The sequence below is a fragment of the Panicum virgatum genome, chromosome 7K (assembly GCF_016808335.1).
Source record: "Panicum virgatum strain AP13 chromosome 7K, P.virgatum_v5, whole genome shotgun sequence".
Taxonomy (NCBI): domain Eukaryota; kingdom Viridiplantae; phylum Streptophyta; class Magnoliopsida; order Poales; family Poaceae; genus Panicum; species Panicum virgatum.
Genome location: NC_053142.1, coordinates 25088363 through 25112089, shown reverse-complemented (window position 1 = coordinate 25112089; position 23727 = coordinate 25088363). Strand labels below are relative to the sequence as shown.

At 47.0% G+C, this 23727-nt stretch overlaps 1 protein-coding gene across 1 annotated transcript; it reads left to right on the top strand.

Annotated features, from left to right (window-relative positions):
- The first annotated feature begins 20128 nt into the window (after positions 1-20128).
- LOC120640615 (transcription factor bHLH62-like) lies at positions 20129-23126 on the top strand. Its single transcript, XM_039916506.1, has 4 exons — positions 20129-21008; positions 21099-21164; positions 21879-21947; positions 22095-23126. Exons 1-4 carry the CDS (start codon positions 20208-20210, stop codon positions 22401-22403), a joined length of 1245 nt encoding a protein of 414 aa, XP_039772440.1. The 5' UTR covers positions 20129-20207; the 3' UTR covers positions 22404-23126.
- The last annotated feature ends 601 nt before the right edge of the window (positions 23127-23727 follow it).

The following is a 23727-nucleotide window of genomic DNA, read 5'->3' as shown; positions in this document are numbered from 1 at the left end:
GGGCCATCTCGCATGGGTCTTACAACTTATTACCTATCTTGGCATGTTTTTTTTTCTTTTTTCTGTTGGACACTAGGCACAACCGCACAAGTGACTGTGTGTAGTAGACAACTAGGTGATTCCCCGTGTTGTTGCGGGATTTGAGCGAATCTTTTCGATAAATTATGACTAAAAGATATAAAATAAATTAGATAAAACACAATGGAGAGCATGTAGTATTATATTGATCAAGATTTGTTGAAAAATATGATTATTTAGGGCCTGTTTCATACCATGCCTAATTTATTAGTTAGCTGAAAATAAGCACTAGCCAATCCATAGCTAAAATAGGAGCTAATTTTTAGCCACACCCCTTGCTTAGCCCATTAGTTAATCGAGAGGGGCTAATTAATTATGGCTACCTGAAAAGGATAAAAAATTGACTATTAACCCTTCACGACTTTATTCAGGGCACCTAACTAATTAATTTTTAGCTTTAGCCAATCTAAACAGAACCTTATTACTGTATACACACGCAAAAACTATGATGCCACTTTGCTCACCTTCCCTATCGCTCTTTGTCGCCGAGCCACCATGAGCCTCACCAAGGATTCCGTGGCTTTCACACCTTCAAGGATCGTTGGCAACACCAATTGCGATATCATCAAGCACAACATTTATAATCTAAAAAAAAGTGAAGCACAACATTTATAATCTAAAAAAAAGTCAAGCACAACATAGCAAAAAAAAAAGGTACGAAATTGAAATCTCGTCTTTCAAAAAAAAAAGAAATCTCTTTGGAACTAACAGATTTACGTATAGGAGTTGCACGTACACTGACCTTGCATGCTTGGTTATTGGTAGTGTTACCGAATGCCATCTTCAAGGCCAGTCATCTGCCAATGAAACTCGCGGTGCATGGTCTTGACGTCGTAGTTGTAGGCGTACTCTGACAAGCTCTCCCTCGGATGCGTCTGGCCGAGAGCTTCGAGAGCGGCTTCGAGCAGGATGTGGCCGATGGAAACCAGCCCTCGGAGCGCACACTTGTTTGTTTATTTATACACTTATTAGGTGTACTCCCTTTCCAAATTATATTATAGTTCTTTTTGGTTTTGCCATAAGTCAAATTTCTTTGGCTTCAACTAGATATATATTGAGAAAAATATATTGATATCAATACTAACAAATCTAAGTAGATATTAATATTTAGCGGATTCAATGAAAATTTCTTTGACATGTTTTTATAGCGGATTCAACAAACTAACTAATATAAGCAGATATTAATACTTTTTCTATAAATGTATTAGCAAAAATTAGATAAGTTAATTTAATTTCATCTATATTCCCTCCGTTCCAAATTATAAATTGTGTTTTGCCTTGTCTAGATATATAGATTTTACATTTTATTATGTATCTAGATAGGATGTAGCAAAATCTATGTAGTCAGATAAAGCCAAAATAACCTGCAATTTGGTTGCAATACAAAGATAGAGTAATTAACAGACAGTACGGGAAGAGTAGTAGGCTAGTAGCCCATAAAGTCTGATGAGTGAGAGAGGAGACGAGACTTCAATTCCGGCCCGGAATCAACCGTGGCACGCACGCCGGCCGGGGCCCCACGAGCAAATCGGGAGGAAGAACTTGGAAGGGTGGTCGATAGACGATAGATATGGCACCAGCAAATCTTACTGGATACAGAGATCGATCTCGGCTGGTTTAAGGATAAGCTAGTTTATGCGCCGCCGCCGCCGCCGCCATCCTGCGACACCTTCACGCGCGCGGTGCGGCGCACCTCGTCACCCCCCGGCACGCCACGGGTGGGAGCCCGAGGGAGCGCAAGCGCGGCACGGCACCGGGACGGCCGCGCCGAAAAAGGTAGGGGGCTAGCCGCGCGCTCGTCTCTGCTACGGATATCGACGGGCGGCGATCGGGGGCGCGCCGCTTGGCAGTGCGAGGGGGCGCGCGGCCTCGGAGAAGATCGCCGGCGATTATTGGTGGCGCGGTGGGCTCGGCCCGGCTGGGCTCCCGGACAGCAGTGCCGGTCGTTCGTGGGTCGGCCTCCGCGCGTGGGCGGCGAGCAGGGTTCACCAAACCGGTGGGAACCGGTCCGGTTTGACCGGTCAAACCAGTCCGATTCGGTTCCGGTTTGGGCCGGTACCAAACCGGCTCAAATTTAAAATTCAAATTTGAATTCAAAAAAATAGAAAATTTCCAAAAAAAATTCCTAAAAAAATTTCAAGGTGCGACGAATCTAATGGTGTCAAATTTTCTCAAAAATTCGTTCATTTAGTATAGTTTGCGGGAATTTAAGTTAAAAAAAACATGCATATAAAAGTATACAAATACAATGTAAAAGTAGTACAAAAGGGGTTGGAGGGTTCATTTAGGCTAAAATATGTTATACAAACATTTATTTAGTATACTTTGCGGGCATTTTAATTTAAATAAAAAAAGAAAAAAAATTAAATTTGGCCGGTTACCAGTCAAACCGACCGGTAAGCCGGTCCGAACCGATTGCACGGCAGCTTTTGAATTCAAATTTGAATTTGACCGGTTCCGACTGGTTTCCGGCCAAACCGGACCGGTATACCGGAACCGGACTGTGACGGCCCAGGTTTTTAAATAGCCAATTTAGGGTAACTAGCACCAAATCATGCATCATTAAATAGGAAACCTTGAATTAATGCATGTCTATGCATGAATATTTATGTGTATGTGTGTCTGTGTGCATTTGAAAACAGGAGAGAAAACTTAAATAATTTCTAAAATGATGCAAGTTTGCATATGAAATTGCATTGGCATATCACTAAAGTCATGACAAATCAAGCCAAGATGAAGTCAAAATGAGAAAATGAAATTTTGGCACATGAAATGACGAGTTCTCCAAATCACAGTTTTTTTAAATGTTTAAATTATCTTACAATTGTAACAAACAGGTGTTAAAAACAAATTTTAAACCGTTGTTCAAATGAACTTTTGCCCAAAACCAAAGTTGTAGGTTTTCAAAAGACGAACACTTTTAGTGTTCAAAGTTTTTCGAGTTACCACACAAAAATGGGATAAAAATTTGAATTTCGAAGCATATAGGGCCTTTTCAAATGCACTCAAGTTTCAAATTTTATCTTTCAAACGAAGTCTCAAATGAAAAAGTGCCTAAAATGAAAGTGTAGATCTCGAAATTTTGAGCAAGTTTGGTATTCAAAAGTTTTTCATTTGAGGCTATGTAGAGGGAGAAACATTGAGTTTACAAACTGGAGTTTTGAACTTCGATTTATTTAAGAAACTGCCCTCATCTCCATCTCCTTCTCTGCTCGCGCCGCCGCAGCTTCTCGACGTCCGTGTCCACGCGTCGCTCATCGAGCCACCTCGCCGCCGCTCAAGCTGTCCTCATCGGTTCACGATGCCAAAACCGAGTTCGCCTCTTCCACGCATCGCACTAGACCCAGAGCTCGGGCTTCCCCGTGCCCGCGAGCGCAGCCGTCCACCATGGCCGCCGCCTAGCCCCTGCACGCCGTGCCCTCACCTCCGCTCCTTCTCGGATCCAACCGAGCTCGCAGTCCCCTCTCTCACCTACCACGGCACCCCAGAGCTGAGCCCCAGCCCCTCCCCTGCGCCAAAGGCGCCGCCGGCCTCCATGAGCGCCGCCGCCATGGTTGCCGCCGCCCTGCTCCCGCGGAGCTCCCATCTCCGGTCTCCCTTCGCCCAAACTGAGCCCGGGAATCGCTCCACGACCTCCCCCTGAAGCTCACCGACCCCTCCACCGCCGCCCCAAGCCACCGGAGCGCCGCCTCCACTGCTCACCGCCGCCGCCGGAGCAACTGCTCCGCGGGGAACCCCCAATCCGGCCACCCCAGCCCTCACCGAGACCATCTACAGGTGCGGCCCGAGCTCCTCTCCATTTTCCCCAACCTAGCCCCCACCTTCGGTGCCTCTCCTCAGCGAAACAGGGCCGGCCGCCGCTCCTCTGTTCCTGGTCCGACCAGGGACCTATGGTTAAAAGAAACAAAAATTCCAGGGGCTAGTTTGCAAAATGTACATGAACTTCAAACATCAAATTTGAAAATTCGTAGAAAATATTAGAAAAATCGGACAAATACAAACTCAACTGTTCTGAAATCCTTGAACCTAGATCTACAACTTTTGTTACATCCACTTTTGCATTTGACCAATAGTTTTATCTTTATATTAAATATCATTTTATCCACATTTGTATGTATCTCAAGTTCTATCCATGATATTTAGTTTATTTTTGGAAAGTATGCTATAACCTAGATGAGTAGCTTACTGTAAAAATTTGAGCACATTTTGACAAATCTAGCTATATGTTTCATTAGATCTTGGTTTATGCCTATGTTAAATAGAATTAAATCCACAGGGTTCTATTTTAGTTTTCCTCAGCTGAAATTTTTACAGCAACATTACTTTAGTTTCTAGATGCTATAGAAAAATTTTGGGAACTTTTAGTGATGTATAACTAGTCCTTTTGATTTATTCAAGAATAAACTTTGTAAATCAAAAACCCTAGTTTCCTTCATTAGAAAAATCTCATATTTTTACTAGAGCTTGGTTTTCAGAACATGATCATTCCTGTAAAATTTTAGCCACTGAAACTAAGTAGTTTACTTTGTAGGTTTGTAGTTAGATGAATGCCTAGGAAAGGAATCTAAATTCCTATGCTTGCTGTATAGCTCAATAATCTATGAAACCTTTACCACAAACTCATCTTAAGGAATCTAACCTACTGGTCAAATTTCATTACCAGGACTTACATTCCCTAGCCGGAGAATTATTTTTGGGTAGAAATTCTTTTTCTGTATTAATATAAAAGAAAAGCAGCACACCCAGCTTTTTTATGAGTTAGTATAGATAAAATTTCTACTCTATAAATGACTGCCCAGGAGATGTTAATTAAGATGTTTCACATCCAAACTCACATCATGTTGGACTACAATTTTATCGTGAAGGAAAAATAATAACATCTACATTGTTGAGCAACTCGAAACTGTGCATTCATACATATGCATTGTTATATTTTATTTAAGTACGATAGATGAACCACGTGAAGGATGTGACGTTGGAGCCGAGCCAAAAGATGGTGAATGGTGGACACGTCTAGAAGATGGACGGATGGATCCCGATGTGCACGACTGAAGGAAGATGCTCGCCGAGCAATTGTTCCCTAACTAACACTGACCTAGTGTTAATTCCAGGCAAGCCCCGGAGCACGTCCTATCTATTTTAAATTTATGCAACTTATTATTGTTTCTATCTACTTGTGCATTTAAGTTTACAGGAGTTGCTTGGAACCTTAGCTGCATAATCCTAGGTACCTATGCTTGAACACTAGTATGTGTAGGTCGCTAGATGGCTAGGCTAATGGTTCGGTAGAAGTCGAGTGATTTCCTGTCACTCGCGAGAAGTATAGGAATTGAATGTCTACTACATACTGCAACTATAAGGCTCACGGGTGGGGTTGTGGTACTTGTGATACCCCGTCTGTTTAGTGAAAATGGATAAGGCCGCAGTGTGTGGTAGTGGTGGTTAAGCTTTTGAACGTACTAACCACATACCGAGAAATATGGTAATCGGTAAGCTTAAGTACTGGATTGCACCGAGGCCGGAACATACTCCCCACCGTCTTTGAACGTTGTTCTCATGCGACAACATGCGGGTGCAAGAAGGCTCACGACCCGGCGCCGTACCGTGGCGTGGATTCTTGTAGTCGAGGGTGGTGGGCCTGTTACGTGCAGCGGGAATTGAAGGGAAAAGTCGCGTGGGCGAAGCGAGATGTCGATCCCCATGCGTGTGTTAGGTCTGCCTGGCCAGGTTAACAAATTCGATTCGAATCGTCCGCTTCCCACGGTTTGGGACTGCTTAACCCTTTTGCCACATAGAGTAAAAAGTGAAAGATGATGATGATGATGAATATGGTTGGTTGGATGATGAAAGATAATTGTTTCCCACCATGTATGCTATTGGATAGATGCTCACCTAAAATGGTTAATTAAACTAGAATTTGGAAGCTAAAACCTGAAATTAAGGATCTACTCTTTACTGTTTTTCGGCAAAACAAACCCCTCAAGCCAAAAGCCTTGCATGTCTAGATAAAGGGCTAAGTATACCCTTAGTCGGGTAAGCCTTGCTGAGTATTAGTATACTCAGCCTTGCTTGTGGCTTTGTTTTTTAGGTGGTACATCTGAGTGTGTGATTGATGTCATGTACGGGCTTCATCATGACGTCTTCTATCGTCGCTAGACTATCGTGTATTTTTTTCTGCTGCACTTGAACTCTGTTGTCTTTTTATAAATTCAAACTTGGTTTGTAATAATAATTCAATTTCATACTCTGTGCTGTAAAATTTGTGGAATATTGCACGCTCTGAACTGCTTTGTCGATCCTATTTCAAGTGGTTTAATCGGGAGTTTACCCGACAGCACTGCCGGATTACTCCGTTTTAAGTGCGTGTTAACCCTAGTTACTGTTTCGGTGATGGTTAGCGCACCTAAGCCGGATTAATTTAGGCGGGGCTGCCACACGGACTCCGCCGGTTTGGCCGGACCGGTCGGTAAGTTAAACCCTGATCGCATCTCGCCCTCTCCTCCCGGCTCATGCGAACGGCGAGCGCGGCTGCCGCCTGCTGCTCGCCTGCTCGGGGATTTGGGGGCGGGGCAGCTCGCCGGCTCGAGGTCGGGGCCTTGGCGAGCGGCGGCTGCTCGGGCGCGTGGGACGGCCGCACGGGGCAGGGCCGCAGGACCACAACGCGGCAGCGGCAGCGGCCGGCTTGGTGGATGCCGGCCGGCACTGGCGTGCTCGAGCACTCGGCGGGTGCGGCGGCCGAGCGCGGGTGCGGCGCAGCGGGCGAGTTGGTGAGTTTTTTTTTGCATATTTATGGTCTGATTGTCTGAATGTCTGGTCCAATCATCCAATTGGCCAATGTCCATGATTTGATCTTGTATTTAATGGATAAATGGCAGATCTTTGGCTTGTCTGTGAAGAACGCAAAATCAAAATGTCAAAAAGAATGCTGCACACATATTATTCGAGTTCAAGCAGTGGGACTCCAACTCCAACCAGCAATGATAACATCGGTCAATTGAAAAAAACTAGGGTGGAGTTTTGGCACTCAGATATCATTGGTGATCCAGGAGACCGCAAACCAATTGATGAACATCCCCCTGAAATTAGAGACCAGTTAAGGAGGGCATATGCTCTCAGTTTGGTGATGTGGGAGGCTATCATAGATGTCTTTGAGATAGTAAAGAAATATTCTATTAAACCAACAAGTAATGGTGGAGCCTTTGGTTTGATTGGTAAAATAGAGAGCTTTGACTTTGTATTTATCATGCATTTGATGATAGAATTGTTGAGAATCACGGATGGTTTGTCACGTGCTTTGCAAAGGAAGGATCAAGACATTGTTGAAGCAATGCATTTGATTATGGGTGTGAAAGATAGCTTGCAGGACATGAGAGATAATGGATGGGAGCCATTACTCAGAAGAGCAAAACAATTTTGTGATAAAAATGAGATTGAAGTGCTAGATATGCATAAGGAAATAAATGCTAGAGGGACATCTACACGTCGAAGGCAAAAGGTAACAAACATGCATTTCTACCATGTTGAGATTTTCCTAGCTGCCATCGATGCCATTATGTCGGAGATGAATCATCGGTTTAGTGAAGTTAGTTCGGAGTTATTAGTATGCATGGCATGTCTTAACCCAAGAAACTCCTTCTCCAATTTTGATGTGGATAAGCTTGTGAAATTTGCTGAAATTTACGCCGAAGATTTTGATATTGCTGAAATTACGGTATTGCCAAGCCAACTTAGAGGTTTTATTGGATGTGCCAGAAGAAATCAAGATTTTCTTGGATGTACAGAGCTTTCACAAGTTTCTGAAATTATGGTGAAGCATGGGATGCACAAATCATATCCATTGGTTTATCGTCTTATTGAGCTAACATTGATACTTCTAGTGGCAACGGTTTTAGTTGAGCGGATCTTTTTAGCTATGTCTATTATAAAGACAGATCTGCGTAACAAAATGGGAGATGAATGGCTTAATGACTTGATGATATGCTACACTGAGAAGGAACTATTTAGAAACATTAGTAATGAAATAATCATGAAGAGATTTGAAGAGATGAAAGATCGTCGTATGTTACTGCCTAAAAAGAATATGGTGGTATGCTTCATTCTATTCTTGTTTGATAATTTAAATTAAATTCTTTCATATAAAATTTAGGCTTGTCTCTAATTTGTTATATTGTTTCAGTGTGTGTAGATTACTTCTCATGAAGATTGATTTGCGTCGCAATAAGCCTCCGATGCCATCTACTTTTTGGGTACGTAACTACATATGTATGCACCGATTTAAATTGCAAAATTTGCTTGTTCTTGTGATGTAAAACTTCAATGTTGATCTTACATAGGATACTATAAACTTGGACTCTCTTATACTTCAGCCCCTCCTACGTATTTTTGCTGGATCCGCCACTGCATGGATCCAGCCGCGTGCGGCCGGTGCCGGTGCCGGTGCCGGCATCTGCGCCGCTCGTCAGTCGTCTCGACCCGGCGGCGGCGCCATCGATTTCTACCTCCGGTCGAGAAGGCACGATGCCATGCGCGCCCATCCCGCCGGGAGAGGCGCCGCACCGCCGCGCCCTGGCCTGGCGGCTGGTCCAGGCGGACGCCATCATGATCAGCCAAAGGGGCCTGTCCCGACCCTACTGCAGCTGAGGAGAGCGAGGAATTCAATGGGATCCGTCTATCGGGCTGCTGTTGTTCCCGGCCAGTTAGCTGCCTGCACCACCCCGGCCAATTGGTACACGTACGTAGGGTTGTAATATAAACTAGTAATTTGTAAACCTGTTTGACGGAATTTTGTTTATCTTTGCAAACCTCTACATTCCCGTCAAAGTTTAAACTCACCTCCAAGGCTCCATGTTTACTTTGTGCGCTATTGTTCTGCTAGCTCATGACACGGAGTAATATAGAAGAACTTCTTTCTTAAAAAAAACTAGTAGAATTCAAGGGTGGCACGGACATCTTTAAAGAAAATCAATAAATGAGAATTTATATATACAAAATACTCTCTCCGTTCCAAATTATAGGTTGTTTGATTTTTTAACCCCAAATTTGATCACTTGTCTTATTCAAAAAATTTATACAAATATTATTAAAGTTAAGTTATTTTTGAAGAACTTATATTGATAAAGTAAGACACAATAAAAGAAGTGATATTTTGCATAAATTTTTGAATAAGATGAGTGCTCGACCTATAATTTGGCTAGGATGGAGTATTTAAGAAGGAACACTTTTGTATTTATAGGAGATGTACACATCATAATTAAGAATAATTTTCTAAAAAGAACCTATAATTAATTGACTCGCGGAATGAACCGCACTCAACCATGGTTTATTTGGTAACCCCCAATTGATAGGCCCAAAAAAAATATTATTGCCCACAAGACAACGCAATAACGCTCTATAAAAAATAAGAAGAAAATACAATCAACATAACTCCCATCCAACTGGCTTGTTGTGCACGGAAAAACCACAATTATCTGTCTAGCAAACAATATGGAAATTTTAATATAGTTTCTCCAATGTAGTTTCTCTAAAAAATAGCATGGAGAAATTTATATTTCCTTCATAATTCTCCAAGACCATGCTTTCTAATACTCTTCTCCTTCCTCAGATGCTTCTCTAGGCATTCCAATAAACTATCCTCTCATCATCGGCATCCCCTCTATATATCATCACCTTCAACTTTAAGCCGCATCGTCATCCTAACATTCAAATATGAATGTAACTTAGATAGTTTTCCATGGACAAATAAAATAACAGCTCATCTATGTTTAAGAATTTTAAGAGGGGAACAAAAATTTAGATAGTTCTTCGTGGACATTATCAATTGTTTTGATACCACTGTGAACCAAATTTTTTTTCTTTCCTTTTCTTTTCTCATAAAATTTCAAGAGAGGAATACAAAATAGCAAACCAATATACTAAGATCGGTTTAAGATCGAATTGTTGGTCCGAAGTAGAAAACAGTATCCTACTGATGCTTGGCACAAGCGAATTCCTTTCAACAGCCATTTATTTATTTAGTATCATCCATGGTTTTTATGGCGCGCCTTGGAGTCCAGGTGAGTTCCCAATCGGGGCATCCGGCCCGCCACTCCCTTCCTGCCTATGGCGTCGCCTCGCGCAGGAAGCATCACCAGGCGTCGAATGGATGCCAGACGAGCAGAAGGCGATGCGCACGAAAAAAATGTGTCGGCACCTTGTGCACGTAGGGGAAAAGATGATGTGTGTGCGGGAAGGGACAGGAAGCTGCGCATGGACGGGAAATTGCAAGCGCATACCCTGCGCGAGCACGCCCCAGCAACGCCAATTGAGAGAGGAGGGAGGAGAAGAAAGGGGGGAAGAGAGGATAGAGGAGGGCCGCGGTGGGATGACGGAATCTAGCGGCCGGAGCTGGAATCCAACGGCGCGGCCTCTCCATCCAGCCACTCCCACTTCCACGACTCACCTCCTGATGCGCCCCACGGCTCTGATCTGCGCTCAGCCCGTCCACCTATTGAAGCCTCTACCTGCAAAACGTGGCTTCTTTCTCTGCTCAACCTCCTCACATGGATCTACCCCTCTGCTTCCTCCGCCTGCAAATCTGCGCTTCCATGACTCCTCCGAAGCACTACCCCCAAGGATTCGTGGCTGCTTCCTCTGCTCCACTTCTCTGCCAATGACCTTCCCTTCACATCAGGTATATCTTCTCTCCTCTTCTTTGCTCTTCCTTCACCTCCTCACGTGCTCATTTTTCTTTGCATGCAATACAAGCCAACAGGAAGGAATGGTTAGTCCACCTTCTATTAACAATGAAAACTATGATCCAAAGATTGATCAAGCAAGGTAGGCTAGGTCTAATGATCCAGGTTGGAAGTATGGTTATTGGGCAAACCTTGAAAACTAAGATCAAGTGACATGCACCCTTTGTAGAGCGATAAAAAGGTTGAAGCAGCATCTGGCAGGTGGCTATGGAGATTCTGCAAAGACCACTACTGCTATTAGAAAAGAGATGAGAGATTATTTGGAGGGAAACAGGAGGAGAAGCCCATTGTTCCTAGAAGATGATGAGCAGGAAGATGATGTGGTCGTGGTGGAAGCCGACCCAGCTGAATCTGTTCAAGTGAAATCAAGTGCTCCTACATCTCAAGGTTCCAAGATGCAGCCAAGTTCAGGGACTGCAGTCAAACAAAGGTGTGCAGACTATTTATTCAAGGCTCCAGCAAGCAAGAGCAAGACTAAGCTAAAGCAGCAATCAGTTCTTGTGATGCTTCGGAAAACACTGGAAGAAGTAGTTGATGAGAGGCGTAAAGGGATTTCTAAACCCACAATTTCAGCCAAGATGAAGACCAAGGAAGAGAAGCACTATGTTGATATGCAATGGCCCTTATTATTTTATGAGTGTGGTGTACCATTCAATGCAGAAGTAGCAGCAAGGCAGTTTCAGATTGCAGTTGAAGCAATCATGCAGTTTGGTTCCCGGTACAAGCCCCCTTCTCTCCCATCTACGTACTTCGGGAGCCATTACTTCAAGATGTTGTTAAGTTGACAAATACCATGAGGGAGAGCGTGGAAGCATTATGGATGCACGCTTATATTGGATGGATGGACTGATAGGAGGGGAAGGAATTTGATCAACTTCCTCATTAACAGCCCAGAGGCCAGGTACCGACCTAAGTAGTAAGTACCTCTAAATCCCACCATGTCCATACTTTGCACTATATCTTCTCTCAACACACTGCATGATAGAATCAGATATGCCATCAGTTTATGATTCATAGGATGAATGTTGCAACTTGCAACATGAGTCGAAATCAAACTGTAAGTCAAGTGGCACACAACACTGTACCAAAAAGAAAATGTATACTTGTGAAATCTGGTTCTATTAAACAACAACCTTTTAGCAATCAACCAAGTTCGATTTAGCCTGTTCTTGATATTCTAACTAGTTCCTTCGAACAACTACAAGCACTTCCCAACATGCATTTAGGCTCAAGGAAGACAAGATCAAGCTCAAATAACCTGGGAAGATCATGCTCAAATAACCTAGGGTGTTGTCTGCCATTTGGCTTGAACAACTGAAATTGAATCATGCTTCTAAATAGCGGGCCAAGGGGCTTAGTGGCTAGACTCTAAAAACATCTAATATATAGCGTGCTCAATGAGTTATAGCGGCAAAATTTTACTTAAGTTTAGTTTTACCTGTTAGATTTATGGGCTTGGCCCATATAAATAATCCTAATAAATCTCAAAGGTCCATTAGTGCTAAGAGGAGGTACACCATCTATTAGTCTCGCATTGCTAATGGACGAGGGTGTAAGGGGGTTTTCTCCTTTTAAATACGGATCACCTCCCTCATGGAAAAAGTGCACCATAGATCGTTATACGTGGAGTCCCCAAGGTTTGGGAATTCATAAGAAAATCTAATCTGAGTTAGGGTTTTGCCTTCTCTCGTTGCTGCGCCGCCACCGTAGTCTTCTCCATCCCGAGCGCCGGCGTGCACCGGCGAACGGGAGAGCAGGTCTCCGGAACCGCTCGCTCTTGTGATCCTGCACCGGGAGAGGGCGAATAAGGTTTTTGGGAAGCGCTAAGCGCGACTGCTCATCTTCTTCGCCACGGCTCGTCCTCCGTCCAAGTCCAGAGCTGCGGCGTACCATCGTCTACAACGCCGGTTGCTACGCTCCGTTCGAAGGACCATTTTTGCCTCATCTGCGCCTTTCGTCTTCCCGGCGGCTCCCGCACAGTATACATTTTGTGATCAGATTTGTTTCATAATCATGTTTTCTGATATCATGTTTATGATATACGTACTGTCTAGTATGTTAGAGTCATGCATGCTAGGTTTAATTCTCGTCATGATAAATCTAGTTCGGAATTTAAACTTACAGTTGTCTATTTTTCCAACAGTACCTTGCCTCAAATAGTATAGAAGGCTATAGCGGAAGCTATAGGGGAATAGTTAGAACCTTAACTTGAATACACAACTGAGCAACAAGATGGCCAATTGGAAACACAGAAACAACAACAAGAACATGAGTTAAGGAAGAGCAAGGTACAAGAGCAGTGGTTGTCCCGTGCTAGGGTTTGGACCTCCAAGGAATGGAGCTGTTCTAGCACATGCACGGAGTCCCCGCCACCACGGTATACCTGCAAGGTTCGACTCGCGGCGAGTGCGAAGGTCGACCTTGATGCTCGTGTTGGCCCGCGCAAACGGCGAAAGGAAGAGCACATAGGGGTCGGGGAGGCAGACATCACCACCACCATAGAGGCACAGACCAACTTGACGTTGAGGGAGAAGCGGGCGATGGTAGTGGTGTAAATGTAGAGGAGATGGCCGAGACTGTCCGCCACCGCCGCAACCACATGCGCTTCTTCCTAGGCCCGTGGGCTTCCACCGCTACCAATGGAGAGGAGAGGCGGAGAGACGGATTGCGAATGGAGCTAGGAGGCGTAACACAGAGACAGGTTATAGTACGGATGAATTTTAGGAGTCATGGGAAGAAAAAGGGAAGTGCTGAGTGATGGGCGGGCGGGATTGGATCAGTGGGTACTGGGGCAGGTAGAAAATTTTCACTATGAAAAAAGAAGCCCTAAAAAAGCAGAAATATTTTAGAATTGACTATTTTTATCAACACCTTAAAACTTTTCACTACTACAAAACAGACTTTTGTTCCAGGCCATTTGTCCCGACAGCCTTTGGGCCCGGGATAATAGGTGGCTTTTGTCCCGGGTCCAACGGCTAGCCGGGCCAGCGGGGGGGACATATGCCTTTTGTCCCGGTTGGAGACACCAACCGGGAACAAAGGCCCCTCTTTTGTCCCGGTTGGTGGCTCCAACCGGGAAAAAAGCCGCGCGGACCTTTAGTCCCGGGTGGAGTTACCAGTCGGGACTAAAGGTATCATTTAGTCCCGGTTCGACACTCCACCCGGGACAAAATGGTTCACGGGGACACCTTTCATCTTATTTTACTACAGCTCCCCACCCTCTCTCTCATCCTTATCACTTTCTCTTCTTCGACATTTTTCCTCCAGCAAAGCTTCCTTAGCTTCCCTCTGATCCCTTCCTCACCTTCCCTCAGATCCCTTCCTCACCTTCCTCCCTCTCCGGCGCAGGCGGAGTCCGGTGAGCCTCCGCTCCCAGCGGGTCCGGCGAGCTTCGGGCGCGGGGCGGCGAGCTGTGGTCCGGCGCCGGCGGGGACGGGTGGACCAGCGAGCCACCGACGCCACGCGCGGCCAGGCGCAGGCTACATGGCTGGGGCCGGCAAGATATGCCCCCGCGCACAGCTCGGCGTAGGCGGGGGCCGGCGACCCACCGCCAGGCTGGCGCGTGCGGCGAGCCCAGGCCAAGCTGGCGGCCTGGCAGGGACGGGCGCGGGTGTGCCCTGGCGAGGCGTTGCTGCCGCTCGCGGCCATGAGCAGGGGTGCGGTGACTCCCGCTGCCATGAGCTGATTTGCTTTTGATTTTTTTTTCCCATTTGTGAATGTCTCTGTGAATTGAATCAATAAATTTCAGATCTTGTATTTTGTTACTTGTGTGATGGTCATGAGATAAGCATGTTACTTGTATGATGTGTTATGAATTAGATATTGATTTTGAGATTGCAAATTTGGTTAATTTTTTGAATTTGAAGAAGCTAGCTGACGAACGTGGGAGCTAGCAACCTAATTTTTTTTCGTGAAAATGGCATTGATCCCGAGTCAATAGCTGCCGGGACAAAAGAGGTATATGCATTTGTCCCGGATGGTCAATCCCGGTTGAAAAACCGGGACTAAAGGGTGTTGACGACCGGGACAAAAAGCCTATTCTCCAGTAGTGTTTGCATCTTATGACCTGATAAGCAGTCCCTGCTGTGAGGGGTAGACGGAATTTTTTTAAGCGGGAGATAGATAGATAGATAGATAGATAGATAGATAGACGCGGATTATTACTCTTCATATTTTTTATTGTCAAAAGACAGCTATGCTACTTTAACAATAGAAAATCCTAAAAGACACTAGCTACAAACTCCACGAGTATCCGGAAGACGAGGAAGAACACTACGCCACTACTCAAGCAACAGTGATCCCCGGCTTGGAAACAAGACCCAAGCAAAATTTATACCGAGATGCTCGAAATCTGAAAAATAAAATCTCTGTTCTCTTCCGAGTGCCGATTCATTTATCTGAGTTTCAGTTTCTGGAACTTGTTGATCCCCCGTCCGTCATCCATCAGCAGGTGCAGGAGAACACGGCATCTCAGATTCTCAGCACCTCGACGGTCCACAAGCTCTCGCACCTCGCAAGACGACGTCCATGCATGCATCCCCCGTTGATCTCGCGCAACACACCACGGCCAGGCTGCTTCCGATCGATCGGCGTCAGCCGCGCCATGCCACGCATGGGCATGGCCCCACGCATGCTGCTCCGATCCATGCATGCCACGCCACGCCGCCCATCCACAGGTGAGCGCGCGCGCGCCGACGTCGATCGAGCACGCCTCTGCCGATCGCTCGCTGCGGCCTGCTAGCTTTTCCGTGGGCACGCAGCGCCAGCGGCACGACGCAGGCGCGGCGCGCGCTCCCACTACTCGAAAAATAGTCATTCGTCTACCTTAAATTAGTACGGTTGTTTTAAACCCGATACTAATGCTAATTTAGTACCGGTCTTATAGCAGCCCTCCAGAGCCATTTCATACCAGGCCATAACACCACCTGATACTAAATGTGACAATTTAGTACCGGTTGGTGTTCTGGTCCGGTATTAAATAGCACTCAGGGCCCCAGCTATTTGGTACCGGACTATAACATCACCCGGTACTAAATGGTCATCACCTGGTACTAAATGGTATGTCTCGGTTACTTAAAAAAAATAGCGTCTGCTGTGTACACACATGTCATGAGAGATTTTGTGGCAGTGCCCGTGTCGTCGTCGCGTTGTCTCGGCAGCCGAGGAGGTGAGGGGGGACGAAAAAAGCCTGGACCGCGCGCAGAAGGCGGCGGCCGCCGCAATAAAGGCGGAGCCGGAGTTCGGCCGTGCGCTCGGTCGTGAGCTGCTGGCTTGACGCCTAACAGTGCCCCCCCCCACTGTGCTGCTGGCTTGACGCCTAACAGCTGCCCGGCCGGCCGGCGTCGGCTCTCGGCCGCCTGCTCCCACCCGCCAGCTGCCAAAGCACTTTACTAACAGCCACTGTGCTGCTGGCTTGACGCCTAACAGTGCCCCCCCGCGCGCGCACCGGTCCAGCACGGAATGGGTGGTGCTACTGCTACCGGTGGCAGCCATGCCATGCTCATGCATGCACAGTCTCCGATCGACCTTCCTCGACCTCGACGGACCCTCCTTGTCTCAGCTACCTTCGGCGCCAACCCAATCGCTTGGATTTAGTACTTCCTCTTATCGTTTGATTTTTTTTAATTTTAAGTTTAGCCACTCGTTTTATTCAAAAAAATTATACAAATATAGTCAAATTTTAGTTATTTTTGAAGAACTTGTATTGATAAATCAAACCACAACAAAAAATAATATTTTATATAAACTTTTTGAATAAAATGAGTGGTCAAACTTGGGGTCAAAAAAATTAAAACAATTTATAATTTGAAATGGAGGGAGTAGCGGGATCACAGTTTGGTATTATGTTCTTGTCCTCCGGTAAGGAAATGTGACGAACCTAGTTGCTTGGAACCACAATTTTGTCTCTCGTTTTTTGACGCAATCAAGTCGTGATGCAGAAACGCGTCCAAGATACCGCATAAGGCAACCTTGCAGGAGAAGGATGGATGGATGGATATGCACCCTCAATTCATAAAAAACATGATAATTCAAAAACCTATGCATTCTCTAGAGTCTAGCACTACTACAAAATGGGATTTTGCGAGGAGCTTGGAAAAGCAGCCGGAGGCGGGCAGGCTGGCAGCCCACCTCTGATAAAGGTGGCTGGGCTGCTGGGCTGGCATCCGCCTCGGTTAATGTATTAACCGAGGCGGGCGCTCTAAGGAAACTGTCTCGGTTAATAAAACATTAATCGAGGCGATTGGTGTAACTTGACTGCCTCGGTAAAATCTTAATCGAGACGGTACACCTTAACGCAACCACCTCGGTTAATAGGTCCTTAACCGAGGTGGTTTCGTTAAGTTGACTGCCTCGGTTAAGTTCTCTATATAGCAGCACAGCCGCCCACCCAACTTCCCCGCGGCTCCCACTTCATTTTTGTGTATTTTGAGCTCAAAACATCAAAATTGGCCATTTTAGAGGGGGAGAGGTTTTGGTGGAGGTGGCACCGCAAGAGGTTGATTTCTTACTCTCCTCCTCTCTTTTTGGTTGATTTTAGTGCTTTCGGTTCAGATCTAGATCTAGATCTAAATGGAGGAGAGAGAAAATTAGATTCAGTTTTAGATCTGCTTATCTGACTCTAGTTTCTCGCTTTGTGCTCTCTTTTTGGTTGATTTTGGTCCAGATCTAGATCTAGATCTAAATGGGGAGAGAGAAAATCGGATCCGATTCTATGTCTGTTTATCTGACTCTAGTTTCTCGCTTTGTGCAAGGTCTTGTCTATGGACATGGCAGAGTGGATGTACAAGATACTGAGTGCTAGCAACGATCTGACATTTCTACAATATGTGCGAAAGATTATTGCCGCTGCAAAATAGCATCGTGAGAGTCTGGATCGGGAGCACACCATCTGTCCTGGATCGGGAGCACACCATCTGTCCATGCAATAGGTGCCATAACAAACTGGACCAAGAAGATAGTGTGGTGCAATCTCACTTGATCTGATATGGTTTTGTCAAGAACTACACCGTCTAGAAGTTTTACGGCGAAGGAGATACGAGCGTCACCGGTGCATCTGAGCGAAACTCGTCGACGATGACCTCGTCGGTGAATGAAAGAGGACATTCATTTATGCACTCGAAATATGTATCAAATCTGTTGTTGACACTAATGGTTGGCATACAACGCTTACAAGAAATACGTGGAAGACCCAGATTGCTATGATCGGAGGTCCGAGTCTAAGAAAAAAATGGCACAAAATTGCGCGTGAGGCGAGACTTCCCGACACGTATGGAGAATCGTATGTGCTACTATACATTATGCATGCTATCTATATGTGTCCTAATGACTATATGTTACATGCATGTAGTGCGCCTGAAGACAATGTCTTGTGTGGATACTATGCTTGCACGTACTTTAGGGTCTACGAAGCTTACAACTGAAGCTAACGGCAGCTCAAAAGATCTGTACGATGATGGAAAAGGACAAGGATGGACAATTCAGTCATCACTCAAATATCCGACATCTGTAAGGTTGTCACTGACGAATGTTGTTATGTTCATGGAAAATTATTCAATGACGAAGGCGAGCTAGCCACAGAGAAGAAGTATGTGAAGCTACGCAATTGGAGAACTGACCTCGACATGAATGACTACAAGTTGCCGGACCTCTTCGAGTAGTTGATTTGATGCGATAATTTTGTGAACTCAATGTGTGATACATGCATGAATGTAATTAATTAATATATTAACTCAATGTGTGATATCATGGATCTAATATATATGTGTTTATCCTCCATACACGTGTTTTTATATTTGTTTGTGCTTTCAAATTTATTTTCAGATTTAAATTTGAAATGAATTAAACTTTTTTTTATTTTGTAAAATCTTATCCTAGGTGGGCGCGTAAAGAAGGACCGCTTCGGTTAATATCTATTAAACGAGACGGTTATATTAGAGAAACCACCTCTGTTAATACATATTAACCGAGGCGGTCCCCGCCTCGGTAAAGGCCACGATTAACCAAGGCCTTACGTCCGAGGTGGTTGCAATAACCGTCTCGGTTAACCTGTTTTGACCGTCTCGATTAAAGATAGTGTAGTAGTGTAGACCCCCACCCCCAAGTCAGAATTGCAATTTATTTAGGATATTGAAAATAAAATTTTGACTTGCAAATTTGGACCAGAGTGAAATGTTGAGGCTAAGGCTAGGTGGACATGACAAAATGTGCCATCATAAGATACACGTCCGGAAAATTATTTATCAGGGCATTGTTCTTATAAGGATTATTTGACTTTTAAGCCCCCAATGTCAATGAACTAGAAGTATTTACGGGCTCCTTGTCTCATCTGGTGCAATGGCAATGTCAAGTAGAACAAGTCTAGGCCATTAGCCGTCCAGCTTCATCTGGATGATGAACATTTGAGAGCAAATATTATGAGTGGGTGAAGAGCTGGCGAGATTCTGTGTGGAAGAGAGAGAAAAGCAGGGGAGAGAATGGAGTCGGTGGCCCGCGAAGCGCAAAGACCTGCTGCTCTCACTGCTGTGCAATAAATGCTAGTGGGGTTTGTCACCATCAGTGTTTTAAATTGCGGGCTATAGCAGCACTATAGCGATTTTCGCAGAGCTACCGCTATGATCACTCACTGCAGTACAAAATTGCGCATTATAGCGGGCTATAGCGACGCTAATAGCATTTTGAGAACCCTGCCGCTAATTCCTACAGACCGCTATTTAAAATATTAGTCACCATATATGCTCATCTGGCACTCTTGCAGTCAGTAGCGGGCGGAGACCATTAGCCTTGCTCTGAGGTGTCGGGCCGGTGGCCATAGAACTAAAGAAATTCTACGGACATCCGCTTTAATTTTTTTTTTTGAAAGCACCCAGGAGCACTGGGTAGTCATGTAAGATTTTGAGCGCCCATATTAACCGGACTCAATATAGACGAGGCTACCCGAATAATCTCGGAACGCGCCATACTGAAACACACGCACACCTCCACACACATGCACACCGACACACAGGCCTCGTCACCTGGTGCGACACCAGCGTTGCGATCACGGAATCGAACGCTGGCGGGCAGGCTCGCAGCCGCGAGCGCTACCACTGAGCCACCGGCTCGTTGGCACATCCGCTTTAATTTCACTGGTTGGTTCAAAAAGAAGAGAGACTGCAACAGCAACTAGCGGCGCTGTCTTTTTCCTGTTTATTACCGAGAGAGGTCCCTCTACGTACACGGCTAAGTGGGCCCCACCCACCCAATACGGTTACTTCCCTCCCCTGCCTCTTTTCTTATATAACGGTCAACTACCTCGTCCCCTCCCTCCTCAGCTTGCCTTGCACCCATCCTCTCACCACCACCACCTCCACCTCCTGCCGCCCGCGCCACCGCCGTGACGAGCGCCCGCGCGTGGCAATGGCCGACGAGCACTTCTTCCCCGGCCCCGGCGACTTCCCGTCCGGCCTCGGCGCCGCGCCCTTCTTCGGCGCCTCCTACTCCTACGCGCCGCCCGCCGGGGCGGGGCTGCTCGAGCTCGACGCCGCCGCGATGCAGGCGTTCGGGTTGGCGTGGGCCGACCTGCAGCTGCCGGACTCCTCCGGCGCCGCGCACTTCGATTCCGCGCTGAGCTCCCTCGTCTCGTCCCCGGCGCACAACGGCGGCGGCGGCGGTGACGACGTGGCCATCGGCGACCTCATCGGGCGCCTCGGCAGCATCTGCGGCGGCGGCGCGGCCGCCAGCGCCAGCAACTCCTGCTACAGCACGCCGCTCAGCTCCCCGCCCCGCGGCGCCGCCGCGCCGTCGCCGGCATTCCGGGGCTGCTGTGGCTACCCCGCCGGCGCCGCGGCCCTTAAGGCGCCCGGCGCCGGCGGCAGGCTGTCCCGGGTCGCCAGCAGCAAGTCGCTCGGCGCCGGGGCTGCGACGCCGGCATCCGGGAGCCCCGACGAGGCGGAGGCGAGCCGGCCCGAGACGGGGCCGCCGGTGGGCAGCGGCAGCGCCGGAACGCGGGACCCCCCCGCGCCGCCGGCCAAGAAGCGCAAGACCTCGGCCGGGAAGGGCAAGGTCGCCTCTTCGGCCAAGGTCGTCGGCGGCTGCGGCGCCGAAGGCAAAGCTGGCGCTGACGCCGACGCCGCGGCGGAGAAGGAGCCGGCCAAGGACTACATCCACGTGCGGGCGCGGCGGGGGCAGGCGACGGACAGCCACAGCCTGGCGGAGAGGGTAAGTGCGGCCGGCCGGCACATCGATCACGACATCGTCGTCGTCTCGTCGCAGCTGCTGATTGCGCCTCTCTCCGTCCATTGTTGGTAGGTGCGGCGGGAGAGGATCAGCGAGAGGATGAAGATGCTGCAGTCCCTCGTGCCAGGCAGCAACAAGGTACTCTGTCATGTCCGAACGCGCATTCCATTTGATTCATCATTACTGATGCTCTTAATAAACTCGGGCATTATGTAAACCTCCATTTGTCATCGCATGCATGGAAACTAGTAGCTAATTAAACAATGTTATCACAAAGAGAAGGCAATTATATCTACTATGTCAGTGCTAGTAGTACTACGCTTTTTTCAGATTTTGGAGTAATTTGTGCCGGATTTGAGGCACTCAGTTCGTTAATTAATCACTGGGCACAGTAGTTTTGGGCTGTTGTGCGAGTAGTGATGAAAAGTTTTGCGGCGGCCGCAGTAAAACTTTGACCGTGGTTTGTGCGTGGTCCAGCAACCCGGAACTAATTAATACTAGTAATCAATCCGCTGGTTAGCTAGGTAGTAATAGCATACTTATTGAGTAATTAATTAATTAATCAGAAAGCCATTAATGAAATGGAGGGACACGGTGTGGGTGGGTCCGGTGGTGGCGCGGGATTAGTGCCCAATTATTGCTTGGCTTGCGGTGAGCTCAAGCCCGCCAGGCCACCGCTGCTGGTCAAAGTCAAACTAGGAATTTTTTTTCCATTTCTTACCTTTGTAAAATTGATTTGTTATAGTTATCGTCGAAGGGTTAACTAATGATGATTTAATTAATGTAAACCTTGGATGAGTTAATTACTTGGTTAGTAATTAATTGTATAATGTGCGGCGGGCGGGCGGACAGATCACGGGGAAGGCGCTGATGCTGGACGAGATCATCAACTACGTCCAGTCGCTGCAGCGCCAGGTCGAGGTAATCACCTTATTAATTACTACCTCTATATAGTAGTAATAGCAAAATCAGCTGAATTTTTTACTTCGTTTCCTCGTGGTAATTTATTTTTTTAAAAAAAAAATTCTGAGCTCGATCGCGTGCATTTTGAATGCCTTGGATCGCCAGTTCCTGGCGATGAAGCTGGCGACGATGAACCCCGAGCTGGACGCGGAGGCGCGCTACCAGGCGACCGCGGCAATGCTGGCGCCGCCCCCCGCCGCGTTCCCCTCCTCCTACGCCGCCGCCGCCGCCGACCCGTCGGCGCAGCTGGTGGACTCGTGCGCCGGAGCCGGCGCCTTCCGCCCGGCCTGCTGGGCGGCGCACCAGGGCGACGACCTCCACAGCGCCGCCGCCGCCGCCGCCGCATGCCACGACTACGGCCACGGCCTGCACGCGTCGCCGCCGGCGTGCGACAGTTTCCTCGACGGCAAGTGAAACCCAATCGGCCGGGGCCGGCCGGCGGTGGCTGCCATTTACTCGCAAGATTCGGAAACAGTGTGCCTTCCTCTCGCCCACGTGCTGCTCAGCGTCCGCCGCACAGTGGCTGACGACGGCCGGGCTCTGTCGGTCGATGGCCGCTGCTCGGTGGGGGTGCGTGCAGGACGGCAGGAGCAGCGGCGGCGGCGGTAGCGAGCCACGTGAAGCTCGAGCAGCCGTAGTAAATGCACGGCTGCTCAGTGCTGCCTTTCCCTCTCCTAAAAATCCGGTCTCCTCCTCCTCCCCCGGCCGGCGCCGCCGCCGCCGCCGTCTGTACATACGCGACGACAGCAGCAGCATCACCAGCGGCGGCGTCCCGATCGGGAACGAAACAATCATTGCCATCAGCTCAGACGCTGGCAACGCGAGCGGGACCCACCGAGCCGGGAGGGTCCATTTTTTATTGGCGAGGCAGAGGAGCAGGAAAGTCCTCTCTTTTCAGCGCTCCGGCAGGCAGAGTGCGTGGCTCGACGCCTCCTCGACCGTAGCTAGGAATTGGAAGTGTGCTCACCAGAGCATAGTGATGCCACGGACCTGAAACGCAATTCTTAGTAAGAGTAGTTTTTTTTTAGAAAAAATATCTTATTAAGAGTATCTTTATATTTAGACCACCCAGGCAAACCTTGCCTCATCTTACTGGACAAGTAAATAGATGTGGTAGAGTGTTTGGATCTCTAGCAATGCATATGCAAAGCTTTCTTGTTTTCTGTGGTGGCAGAATTTTTTTTGTTCCCCTTTGCTATCCAAAGTCAGGGCCTGCCGTGTTTAGATGTTTAGGTGTAAAATTTTTTAAAGGGAATCTTGCTATTTTAGAGTATTAAATGAAGTCTATTTACAAATTTTTTTACATAGATGAGTTGCACATCGCGAGACGAATCTAACGAGCTTAATTAATCTATAATTAATAAATGGTTAATGTAACATCACTGTTGCAAATCATGGATTAAGTAGGCTCATTAGATTCGTCTCGCGATTTACAATCCATCCATGTAAAAAGTTTTGTAAGGCTGTGTTTAGTTCGCGAAAAGGTTTGGATTTTGGTACTGTAGCATATTTCGTTGTTGCTTGACAAACAATGTCCAATCATTGTCTAATTAGATTTAAACGATTCATCTCGTGCTAATCAGTTAGACTGTGTAATTAGTTATTTTTTTCAACTGCATTTAGGGTGCATTTGGCCCAGCTTCGATTGCTTCGGCTTCGGTCACTGTAGCTGAAGCCAATGAAGCCATGTTTTCAAGCTTCGGTTGCTTCGTCCCTTTTCCAGTTCATTTTGAACCTC

Coding starts and splice junctions, on each gene's coding strand:
- LOC120640615 (XM_039916506.1), top strand. CDS start 20,208: ATGGCCGACGAGCACTTCTTCCCCGGCCCCGGCGACTTCCCGTCCGGC. Junction 21,009..21,098: donor GCCACAGCCTGGCGGAGAGG/GTAAGTGCGGCC, acceptor CATTGTTGGTAG/GTGCGGCGGGAGAGGATCAG. Junction 21,165..21,878: donor TCGTGCCAGGCAGCAACAAG/GTACTCTGTCAT, acceptor GCGGGCGGACAG/ATCACGGGGAAGGCGCTGAT.